Genomic DNA, 11,995 nt, shown 5'->3' with positions numbered 1-11,995 from the left:
GTAACACTATTTATAAGATTGTGTCAAAAGTTATTGCAAATAGGTTCAAAAAAGTCCTTCCCCATATCATCTTCGAATCCCAAAGCGTGTTTCAAATTGACAAGGCTATCTCAGATAATATTTTGATAGCATTTGAGATGCTCCATCACATGAAGATTCAAAATTCCAAAAAAGCAAACTTTATGACATTGAAGCTGGACATGAGCAAAGCATACGATAGAGTGTAGGGGCGATTCTTGACGGACATAATGAGAAAAATGGGTTTTTGTGAGATGTGGACAAAACTCATTTTTAATTGCATTAGCACAACCTCCTATTCAATCTTGGTGAACGGTGAACCGAAAGGAAACATAATCCCAACACGTGGAATCCGACAAGGCGACCCTTTCTCCCCATATTTATTCTTATTGTGTTCTGAAGGGTTGAATAGAATGTTGCAAAGGGCAGCCCAAGAAAACCAAATTCGAGGTTATTCATTGTGCAAAAGAGGTCCCAAAGTTACTCACCTCTTTTTTGCAGATGATAGCTTGTTATTTTGTCGGGCAAGATTGACGGAGCTAGAAGCAATTCAAGGCATCTTGGCGGTGTATGAACAAGCCTCGAGGCAACAAATTAACTGAAGAAAAACCACTCTCTTTTTCAGTAAGGTTGTTGCCGAGGAGACAAAGGAAGAGATCATTAATTTTTTAGGAGTGCCAGAAATAAAGGAGTATGAGAAATATCTTGGGTTACCGGCGGTAGTTGGAAGGAAGAAGAAAGCAAGTCTCAACTACATAAAAAAAACTGTGTGGAGCAAACTACAAGGATGGAAAGAGAGATTACTTTTCCAAGCCGGAAGAGAGGTGCTTTTAAAAGCAGTAGTGCAGGCCATACCTACCTATGCAATGAGTTGCTTCAAGTTGCCGGTGGGTTTATGCCATGATATTGAAATGCTCATTCGGAAATTCTGGTGGGGGGAGTGTGGAGATCGCAGGAAAATACATTGGAAAAATTGGGGGACACTATGTAAGCACAAATCTGAGGAAGGGTTGGGTTTCAAGGATTTGGTCAAGTTTAATGACGCGATGTTGGCCAAACAAGTGTGGAGGCTGCATACTGACAGATTGTCGCTGTTTTATAGAGTGTTCAGTACCAAATTTTTTCCTACTGGTTTGGTGTTTACAGCAAAAAAATCCCAAGGGTCTTACGCATGGAAAAGCATATGGAAGGCAAGGAAGGTGATTGAGAAAGGAATGTAGTGGAAAGTTGGGGATGGGAAGCACATTCGGTTGTTTTATGACAACTGGATACCAAGTCAGTTTCGAACAAAAGCTATTCCCAACAACACAGAAGCACTCAGTGAAGCAACGGTCTCCTCCATGATCGACCCGGAATCGAAAGAGTGGAATATAGAGAAGTTTCAAAATGGGGTGGCTCCTTTTTTTATACATAAAATTATGTCCATACCGATTTGGAAACCAGTCCAAGACAATGTGATAATCTGGCCATGCAGCAAGGACGGATCATACACAGTTAGAATAGGTTATCAACTCCTCTATGAGTTTGAAAATTTTGACGAAGCGACGAGCTCAAACCCAGCAAGTTCGAAGGCTTTTTGGAATCGTATTTGGAAGTTAAACATTCCAAATAAAATGAGGTTTTTTTGCTAGAGAGCCTGTTTTGAAGCCTTACCAATGCTACATAATTTATTCCGTCATAAGGTGGTGGACTCTTCAGTTTGTATCTCGTGTGGACAGCATGTAGAAACGACCATTCATGCCCTTTGGGATTGCACTACCATCCAACCAGCATGGGGCCTTCATTTTCAGGCTATTCGAAATGCAGAGCAAGGTGTTTCGGCCTTCTCGAATCTGGTTCGCATGATAGAAGTACAACATGAGAACCTGGAGCTGTTTGTGGTGGTGGCTTGGAACATTTGGCTTCTAAGGAACAAAAACAAAGTCAATGAACTATGCACCCCTGTTGGTAAGACATGTGAAGCAGCCCAAAACACTACCTCCGAGTTTCAGTCCAAGGCAACACCAAAGCAACCCAAAGTAATTCCTAATAAAGTGAAATGGAGACCATCGATATCAGATTTCTATAAGGCTAATTATGATGGAGCTTTGTTGGAGGAATCGGGTGAAGCAGGGCTAGGAGTTGTAATAAGGAATGAAAAAGGGGAAGTGATGGGATCTTTAGCTGAAAAAATCAATAAGCCAGATAGTGTGGAAGTCTTGGAGGCCTTGGCAGCTAGGCGAGCTGTGCTATTTGCTGCAGAATTGGGCCTACAACGCGTTGTCTTTGAGGGTGATTCTGAAACAGTATTCAAGGCACTATCTGGAGCTACCTCAGACCGCTCTTGTATAGGGCACATCATAAAAGATTGCAAGTCTATTTCGGGTTTGTTTCAAGCCCACTTCTTCTCTCATACTAGGCGGCAGGGCAACGTTGTGGCTCATGCATTAGCCAAAAGAGTAAGAAATTATTTTCCCCTTTTAGTTTGGATGGAGTCAGTGCCATCAAACATTGCTTATTTAGTTCACATTGATGTAATCCCTTAAGTTTTTGCATTAATAAAGTTATATATTTCTTCTCCAAAAAAAAAGTTTGTTGCTAAAGTTTGTCCAAAATGTAATTATATTGGGCCAAAAAAAAAAAAAAAAATTTAGGATGGTCACAAATTTTTTTTAAGAATAAAAAAATTATCAATTTTTTAAAATTTATATATAATAATAATAATAATTTTCCAAGTCAGGGTAATTCTGTGACCACTTGAATCCAATGTGGAGCTGGCCCCTTACATGGTCAATATTTTTGACAATTGAAAATAAAGTCATCAACCTGCAGCCAAAAAAAAAAAACTCTAATGTGTACCATTCTCTTGTATTTATATATTTATTTTGATATATACCATTCTCATTAAACCAACGGAAATAGTCAATTGGAATCTGCAATAGTACAATCTGCATGTATCCTTTGAGTAGGGGGAAAGAGGAGGTTGATCTATTTAACAAGCAAACAAATAGTGACAGATAATTAACTGCATATTAATTATCTGATAGATTTACAATGAATATTATGTTAAATAGATTGAATAAAAAAAAAAAAAAAAATCCTCTGAGAGCTATAAGGGCCTTGACTTTCGAATCGAGTTGAGCAGCATATACAAATTTGAACCTACGATTTGGCATTGATGAGAAGCCGTTCAAGACTTTATATATAAATAATTGCTTAAACTAAATAAACTGCTTAAAGAGGAGCTCTTTTTTAGATTTTAATCATGTTAGACAAAATCCAATTATAAATTTTTTTTGAAGTGTTGCCGCCTGTTAAGTTTGTCCAAAAATAGGTGAGTTTCAGTTAGCTTAATAGGTAAAATTTCCTATTATCAAATAACAAATTTGAGGTTTGATCTTTACCTACACAAAAAATTAAAAAAAAAAAAAACAATCATTAAGAACAAAGGTTATATGTTTAAAACTCTCTTAACAAAAATAAAAAAGTTCGCCCAAAAATAAATCCTATCAAGATAGAAACACCTATTGTCTATATAATGCCTGCCTCTAGAATCAATTTTCTTTTGTAGAAGTATCAAAATTCAAAGTAAAACAATTTAGAAACTTGACTTATCCTTGCTTTTTTAGGGTGTGTTTGGATACCACTTATTTTACTAAAATTAAAAAACTATTGCTGAAAGTACTGTAGTTAAAGGTAAAAGTTAGTTGAAATAGTACAATGAGGTTCATAAATAATGTCAAAAAGTGCAGTAGAACCCATTAATAGTGTAAGGGCGGAGTTTGGGGCCCAGGCCCAGCAAGCGGGCGATTCTGGTCCAAAAGACCCTCAACAATGAATTTGTAGAGAGTGGGTCGTAGAACTAGGTCTTGACAGAGTAGACGTAATTGTTAGTAAGCCATGCAACCATTTGAACGTGGGAACGTTTCATTAAGTTTCCTGGGATAACAGTTCATGGACTGTATCTTATGCTTTGTTTACAGAACTTCTCTCTCTCTCTCTCTCTCTCTCTCTCTCTCTTTTCTTCTCTTTTCTCTCCCGTCCTCCCCTTAGTCATGGGGATTTTCTTCTCTTATATAGCGTCCTTCGATTGGTTATGGCCCTACACTTGTTAATCATCTGGGCCTCTACTTGAGTGCCTGTCCCATAGGACATCATCCTTCTTTTCTGTGAGTTGCACTGGCCAAGATAATACTGTTCTCCTGTCCCTTCTACATTAATGCGGCTGGAAAAGTAGCTCCCTTGCATTTAATACGGCAGTTGTGGTTGCCCCCTGAACGTCTAGCATTCCCCTTTGATTTGGGACGATTTCTCACCATGTAAAGGGTGTGAATTGGACTCCCATTTGGTGCATCCGAGGAGACACTCCTCCTCGGACCCCCTTTAAACAAGCCTAGCCCAACAGGATTGGGCTGGGAGTCCTCTGGCCGTGTCTTCACTTTCTAATATGGCTGGGCTCCGCATGGGTACCAAGGCCCACTGTTGACTGATGAATTTTACCCCCACAATAGCCTCTCAAAATTCCGGCTATTTCTTCTTGGTCCGAGGAGGAAAGGCGGAATTTTGATGCCTACTGGACAGTTCGTTGTGGATTCCTACTTCGCACGTGCGGGGGTGTGCCCTCACGTGCCTCATTAATGCTGGAGGCATTTAATGACCCGAGGGGAATTAATTGCAGCCTTTGGAGCTTTACGCTCTTTCAATCCAACGGTTAGAGACCAGATCAACGGTGGACAACGTTTCATTTGCTCTAGGCGGGAGTGTGCCTGTCCAACTCCCTCTGAATATATAAGGTTTTGAAGGCGTCCATTCCTTACTTTTTGAAGAATACTCCAGTACTCAGAACGTCTCAGTGCCTTCTCCTTCAGCACGCTCTTTCCTTCGCCGTCATTCTCTTGAAGATTTCGTCGAGTTTCTTACCCGTAAGTGCGCGCTCCTTCTTCGTTACTCTTCTTTAGACAAACTGCCTTCACGTTGTCTAGGATTAGAGGAGATGGGTAGGCTTGAAAAACTGGTAGATTCTCCGGCTGGTATGGCGGGCTTCAGGGCGAAGTACCGTATTCCACCGAAGGTAGGTTTAGAGTATTGCCACCAGGAGGAAATTTTGTTCAAGAGGAGAATCGGGGAAGTCGCGATTCCAATGATAGCCTTCGTGGAAGGAGGAATGACGATTCCAATGGGGAGAATAACTCGGGACTACCTACGTGGTCATAGATTGGGCCCTCACCAGTGCACCGCGAACCTGTTCCGGATCTTGGGGTGCACAGACGTCTTAAACGACCAGATGAACCTCGGCCTTTCATGGCACGACGTGGTTCATCTCTATGAATGCCATAAGCTCGGCGACTCATACTACTTAAAGTCCAGGACCGACGAAGTGAGGTTGATATCCTGTCTTCCCAAGTCCAGCAAAGGCTTAAAGGACGACCATTTGATCGTCTCCGGACCATGGCACGACGGCATTCACTGTCCGATTAGGGCAGGAACGCCAGGTGGGGTGCTATAGAACTAGATTCCGTGGGGAGGACCTTAGTTTTGAGCTCTCCCCCCCCTTTTCCTTCTTTTTTTTTTTTTTTTTTTATTTAAATTATTGGTTTGGTTGCCTGCCTCCTCGGACTAACGTAATCCTTCTAACGGCCTTTGCAGACAAGGAGCAAACATCCCCTCGGCTGAGCTTGGTCAACGTCCCAGCTCTAAATTACCTCCTGAGATCTGAGATTTTCGTAAGCGAGGACGGACAATTACGGTCGGCTCCTTTGATTTTGGACTACGTTCCCCTCACTCGATCCTTGGTAGACGCTGGTCAAGCTATAAGGGCTGGCAGTCCAAGATTGGCACGTATTGACGTATCCATACTAGGGTTTCTTGCTTCAACAAACTTACCTCCCGTTCAGTTGCCTGCCCAACGTGCCTTTCCCGCAGTGATTATCCCGGAGGAGGAGGCTGGTTCTACGTGTTCATCCTTAGAAGAACAAATAGACCAGTTTCGATTTACCGAGGAGGGAGAGGTGTCGGCCAGGGTAGTAGAACTCTCGGACTCCGACAAAGATTTAGACCGTGCCTCAGCAGCTGCTGACCCTGGTTTAGCCGTCGCACAAGTCGACACCAGCGAAGAGATTGAGGAAGCAGGAATGGACTTGAAACCAAGGGCTGGCCTTAGGAGTCTTCTATCCAACAGGAAAAAAGGGCAATCCTCTAAGGATGTCCAGAAGGAGCAAACTGCCCCTAAGGCTCCTACTCCTCCACTTCCTCCTACGTCGGATGCGGCGCTACAGCCTATGGCCAATTTAAGGCGAAAAAGGCCTGTAGAAGAGCCGAAGGAGGGAGAGATTGGCCGTGAAAAGACCCGGCCTCAGAAGAAGGGCAAGGAGACGAAAGAGCCCCGAGAGAAGAGGACTAGGTCCGTCGATAGCCGAGATGAGGCGGCCATTCGGAGGGAACAGCGAACATGGTCGCCACGGATTGAATTAGACGGCGCTCCGATCCCCTGGGACGCGACCCTGTGGGAATCCCAACGGGGGCAGGCATCCTTCTTGGCTGAGGCCCTGCAGCAGCCTCTGCTCTTTCCTCGTGACATGGAGGGTCTCAGAAAGACTCGGCAGCCAGACCTTTTCATGTCACAGAAGAGGGACATGGCCATGGTAAGTGGAATCTTCTATCTCGTTCTCATATTATGTACCCTCTTATCGTCAGGTTCTAATAGGGTCTTTATTTCCTTCTCGGCTCAGGTCACCCAACAAATTTTTGTCGCTAAGGAATGGGCCAAGAAGGCTCGTGAGGACTTGCACAGGGAGGCTCAGTCCCGTTCTGCTGCCGAGAAGACCGCTGGCGATCTGAAACAGGATTTTGATCACCTGAATAATGAAATGAAGGAGGTGAAGAAGGCTCATGCGAGCGCGGAAGCCGGCCTTAAGAATGCCACAAAGCAGGATGACGATATGCGCATACAGCTCCGCCAATCTGAGGAGAAACTCACGGCAGAGCAGCAGGCGGTTTCAACGCTCAAGGCTGAGCTTGCAAGAACCAAGGAGGAGGCCCGCTTGGCCAGGGAGGCTGCCGAGAAGGTTGTGGCTACCTCATATGATCATGGAGTCCATGATACTGAGGTCAGGCTGGCCGAGGAAGTGGCCGCCGTTTGCAGGGAATACATCACCACGTCCTGGGGTGTAGCCCTAGATCGCACAGCTGTCCCGGCAGACTCCGATCTCAGGAAGGCTGAGAACATCTTTTTCCCGGAGGACATTCGTGAGGTTCCTGACGAAGTTGCCCCCACAGAGCCTCCTCCAGCGGACTCCTCCATTCCCGAGGCTGGGGGTACGGTGCAGGCCGCGCAGGGCAAGTTACCCGATGACAGCCTTTGTATTAGCGAGATCGTTTTACAGGCCAAGGAGGTTGCCTCGGGGACCCAAGCAGCAAATGATCAGCCCGCTCCTGCTCAGGGCTCTTAGGAAAGTAGTGTAGCATTTTATTTGTCTTATCTTTTGTATTTCGTTTTGTTTTGCCTTGTTGGTGTTTGTAAACAGAACTGCTTTTGGATTTTAATGATAAAGGTTATTTCCCTTCAAATATCATTGTTTTCTTCTCTTTCATTTTCATCACGAATGGATGTCTATTCCGTCACTAACTGTTGAGAAACAAGCGTAAGCGAATGAATACGTGAAACGAACGATAGCTAATAATTAGGCGAGATGGTTGTGAACCTAATTTTCCCCAAGTCCTCGGTCCGAAGAGCTAAACCGGACTTGGGTTCTGTTTGACACTTAGTGAAAATCGTATCGCGGTTAATTTCCCCCAAGTCTATGGCCGAGAAGCCATACATATCTTGGGTTTTGTTTAACACTTAGTGAAAATCGTATCGCTGTTAATTTCCCCCAAGTCTATGGCCGAGAAGCCATGCAGATCTTGGGTTCTGTTTAACACTTAGTGAAAATAGTATCGCAATTAATTTCCCCCAAGTCTATGGTCGAGAGGCCATGCAGGACTTGGGTTCTGTTTAACACTTAGTGAAAATTGTATCGCGGTTAATTTCCCCCAAGTCTGTGGCCGAGGAGCCATGCAGGACTTGGGTTCTGTTTAACGCTTAGTGAGAATCGTATCGCGGTTAATTTCCCCCAAGTCTGTGGCCGAGGAGCCATGCAGATCTTGGGTTCTGTTTAACACCTAGAGAGAATCGTATCGCGGTTAATTTCCCCCAAGTCTGTGGTCGAGAGGCCATGCAGGACTTGGGTTCTGTTTAACACTTAGTGAAAATCGTATTGCGGTTAATTTCCTCCAAGTCTGCGGCCGAGGAGCCATGCAGGACTTGGGTTCTGTTTAACGCTTAGTGAGAATCGTATCGCGGTTAATTTCCCCCAAGTCTGTGGTCGAGAGACCATGCAGGACTTGGGTTCTGTTTAACACTTAGTGAAAATCGTATCGCGGTTAATTTCTCCTAAGTCTGCGGCCGAGGAGCCATGCAGGACTTGAGTTCTATTTAACGCTTAGTGAGAATCGTATCGCGGTTAATTTCCCCCAAGTCTGTGGTCGAGAGGCCATGTAGGACTTGGGTTCTGTTTAACGCTTAGTGAAAATCGTATCGCAGTTAATTTCCTCCAAGTCTGTGGCCGAGGAGCCATGCAGGACTTGGGTTCTGTTTAACGCTTAGATCGAGTAACTGCACAGTTATACGGTAACAAAGATTATATCTTTCATTAATAACAGTACCTTTTCAGGTTGTTTACATTCCAAGGGCGTGGCACTATACGTTCATCCAAGTTTTCCAAAAAGTAGGCTCCCATGCCGGCTACGGAAGTGATACGGTACGGTCTCTCCCAGTTTGGTCCGAGCTTTCCCCATGCGGGGTTCCTCGCAGTGCCCAAGACCTTCCTCAGTACTAGATCCCCAGGCGCCAATGGTCTAGACTTCACCTTGACGTCGTAACCTTGCTTGAGCTTCTACTGATAGTTGGCTAGGTGGACCATCGCGCTTTCCCTTCTTTCGTCGATGAGGTCCAAGCTCTTTTCCAGAAGTTTGTCATTGGTAGCAGGGCAGAAGGTGGTAGTCCTCTGGGTTGGGAAGTTCACCTCCAGTGGGATGACAACCTCGGCCCCATAGGTCATTGAAAAAGGGGTTTCCCCTGTGGACCTACGAGGCGTGGTACGGTATGTCCACAAGACATGGGCTAGCTCCTCGACCCATCTTCCTTTCGCGTCATCTAGTCTCTTTTTCAGTCAGCTCATTATGGTTTTATTGACGACTTCTGCTTGTCCATTACTCTGGGGGTAAGCTGGCATGGAGTACCGGTTAACAATCCCTAGCTCACTACAGTACCTTCTGAAGGCTTTGTTGTCAAACTGGAGCCCGTTGTCCGACACCAGGGTGTGTGGGGTGCCGAACCTGGTGACAATATTTTTCCAAAGAAACTTTTTGACATCGACGTCCCTGATGTTTGCAAGCGCCTCAGCCTCTACCCATTTGGTGAAGTAGTCGGTGCCGACAAGAAGAAATTTTCTATTCCCTGTTGCCTTGGGGAAGGGACCAAGTATATCTAGGCCCCATTGCGTAAATGGCCAAGGATTGGACAATGGGTTCAACTCTCCACCAGGCTGGTGTATGTTCGGAGCGAATCTCTGGCATTGGTCGCACTTCTTCACATACTCCAGGGCTTCTTTATGCATGTTCGGCCACCAATAACCCAGCGTTAAGGCTCTGTGAGACAAAGACCTACCCCCCGTGTGACTTCCGTAAATTCCTTCGTGTAACTCTTCCAGGATGAGTTCAATAGCCTCTGGGTGCACACACAGTAAATACGGCCCGAGAATGAGCGTTGGTAAAGCTTGGAGTCCTCCGACAACCAGAATCGAGTAGCTTTTCTCCTGATTTTGTCAGCCTCAACCTTGTCATCCGGCAAGGTGTCGTGCTTCAAGTACAGCACTATAGGGTCCATCCAGCTCGGTCCAGTCCTGATGTTATGTACTCTAATCCCATTGGCTTTCTCTGTTAAAGGACGAATGAGCTCTTCTACCAAAATGGCTCGAGGAAGGGGTTGAGCCGAGGAGGTAGCCAACATCGCGAGAGAATCGGCGTGGGTGTTCCCACTTCTGGGTATGTGCGTTAAGCGGAAGTGATGAAAATAGGTCTGCAGGTACTTAACCCGAACCAGATACTCTTTCATTCTCTCGTCCTTTGCCTCCATGTCTCCATTTACCTGTCCCACAATGAGTCTCGAATCCGAGAATATGTCCACGGCTTTCCCCCCCATTTTCCAGATCATCCGCATTCCTTCCAATAGCGCCTCATATTCGGCCTCGTTGTTCGTGGATGAAAATCCGAGTCTCAATAACTTTTCTATGGTTATCCCTTCAGGTGAGTGCAGGACAAGCCCTAACCCTGAGCCCCTTTGATTCGCTGCGCCATCAATGTATGCTTTCCACCAAGTGTGTCCATGCGGAGAAACTGTGCTGATCACCCTTTCATCAGCCCCTAGTAATACCGATATTTCTTTTCCTTCTAGTGTGGGCTCCGTAAATTCTGCCACTAGGTCGGCGAGGACCTGGCCTTTTACAGCGGTACGAGACATGTATCTAATGTCAAAGGCGCCCAAAATCGTTCCCCATTTCACAATTTTGCTTGTGTAATCGGCGCTGCGTAGGATGGACTTTAAGGGGAGTTGAGTTAACACTACAACAGTGTGTGCTTGAAAGTAGTGAGGAAGCTTTCGTGTGGCCTGTACGATGACCAAGATAGCCTTTTCGAGGGGAAGGTAACGGGTTTCTGCATCCTGCAGTGATTTGCTAACGTAGTAGACCGGTCGCTGTGTGCCGTTGTCCTCTCGGATTAGCACCAAGCTTACTGCATGTGGGGCTACTGCGATGTAGGCATACAAAACCTCGTCGGCATCGGGACTGGACATGATCGGTGGTTGGGCGAGGTATTCCTTTAGCTGTTGGAAAGCTATAGCGCACTCCTCATTCCACTCAAATCCTTTCCACTTGTGTAATAGGAGAAAAAATGGCCTGCATCTATCTGCTGAGCGCGAGATGAAACGGTTTAAAGCAGCTATCATACCAGTAAACTTCTGGACCTCTTTAGGATTCCAAGGAGGCTGCAAGCTATGGATGGCTCTTATTTGGTCAGGGTTAACCTCAATGCCTCTGTGAGTCACCATATAATCTAAGAATTTTCCTGATCCCACTCCAAATGAACATTTGGTTGCGTTCAGCCGTAGTTTATACTTTCTCAGTATTTGAAAAACGTTGCCGAGGTCTTCAATATGGTCGGGAACCAACTTACTTTTAACCACCATGTCGTCTATGTACACTTCAACGCTTTTACCCATCTGCTGTTCAAACATCCTGGTCATCATCCTTTGATAGGTTGACCCGGCATTCTTCAGGCCAAAAGGCATCACCTTATAATGATAATTCCCAACTGGGGTGACAAAAGCAGTCTTCTCCTGGTCTTCGGCTGCCAAGGGTATCTGGTGGTAGCCCTGAAAAGCGTCTAGAAAACTCATTCTAGGATGTCCGACAGTTGAATCTACCAACCGGTCTATTCGGGGCATAGGGAAAGGGTCTTTTGGGCACGCCTTGTTTAGGTCTGTGAAGTCTACGCAGACCCGCCATTTCCCACTCTTCTTCCTTACCACTACTGTGTTGGCTAACCACTCGGGATAGAAGACCTCTTTGATAGCCCCTGCCTTCTTCAATCTTACGACCTCTTCCCTCACGGCGTCGGTATGCTCTTTCGACGGTCGTCGAGGAGCCTGCCTCTTAGGTGTTATAGCCGGATTCACATTAAGGCGGTGGCAGATGAAACCTGGGTCGACCCCGGGGGCCTCATAGGGGTCCCAAGCAAACACATCTACATTCAGTCGGAGGAAAGCAGTCAGTGCTGACTTCTCCTGGGGTGGTAGTTCCGAACCAATTTGAAAAAACCTCTCAGGGTCAGATCCGACAAGTACTTTCTCCAACTCCTCATAGTTCACCTCCATGGTCGGTCTTCCACTGCCCGCAGTTGG

At 45.6% G+C, this 11,995-nt stretch overlaps 1 protein-coding gene across 1 annotated transcript; it reads right to left on the bottom strand.

The window, feature by feature from the left end:
* Nucleotides 1-9,676: 9,676 nt before the first annotated feature.
* On the bottom strand, nt 9,677-11,968 carry LOC115977871. Its single transcript, XM_031099896.1, has 2 exons — nt 11,657-11,968; nt 9,677-11,314 (listed from the first exon to the last, which is right to left on the bottom strand). Exons 1-2 carry the CDS (start codon nt 11,966-11,968, stop codon nt 9,677-9,679), a joined length of 1,950 nt encoding a protein of 649 aa, XP_030955756.1.
* Between the last annotated feature and the right edge of the window lie 27 nt (nt 11,969-11,995).

Source organism: Quercus lobata, chromosome 2 (assembly GCF_001633185.2).
Source record: "Quercus lobata isolate SW786 chromosome 2, ValleyOak3.0 Primary Assembly, whole genome shotgun sequence".
In the NCBI taxonomy this organism is placed as follows: domain Eukaryota; kingdom Viridiplantae; phylum Streptophyta; class Magnoliopsida; order Fagales; family Fagaceae; genus Quercus; species Quercus lobata.
The sequence above is the reverse complement of the archived record's forward strand: the minus strand, read 5'-3'. Positions and strand labels throughout refer to the sequence as shown.

Excerpts from the sequence above, each read along its gene's own strand:
- LOC115977871 (XM_031099896.1), bottom strand. The coding sequence starts at position 11,968 with ATGGAGGTGAACTATGAGGAGTTGGAGAAAGTACTTGTCGGATCTGAC. Across the intron at positions 11,315-11,656 it reads AGGCAGGGGCTATCAAAGAG|ATGGGTAAAAGCGTTGAAGT; the intron begins GTCTTCTATCCC and ends TTTGAACAGCAG.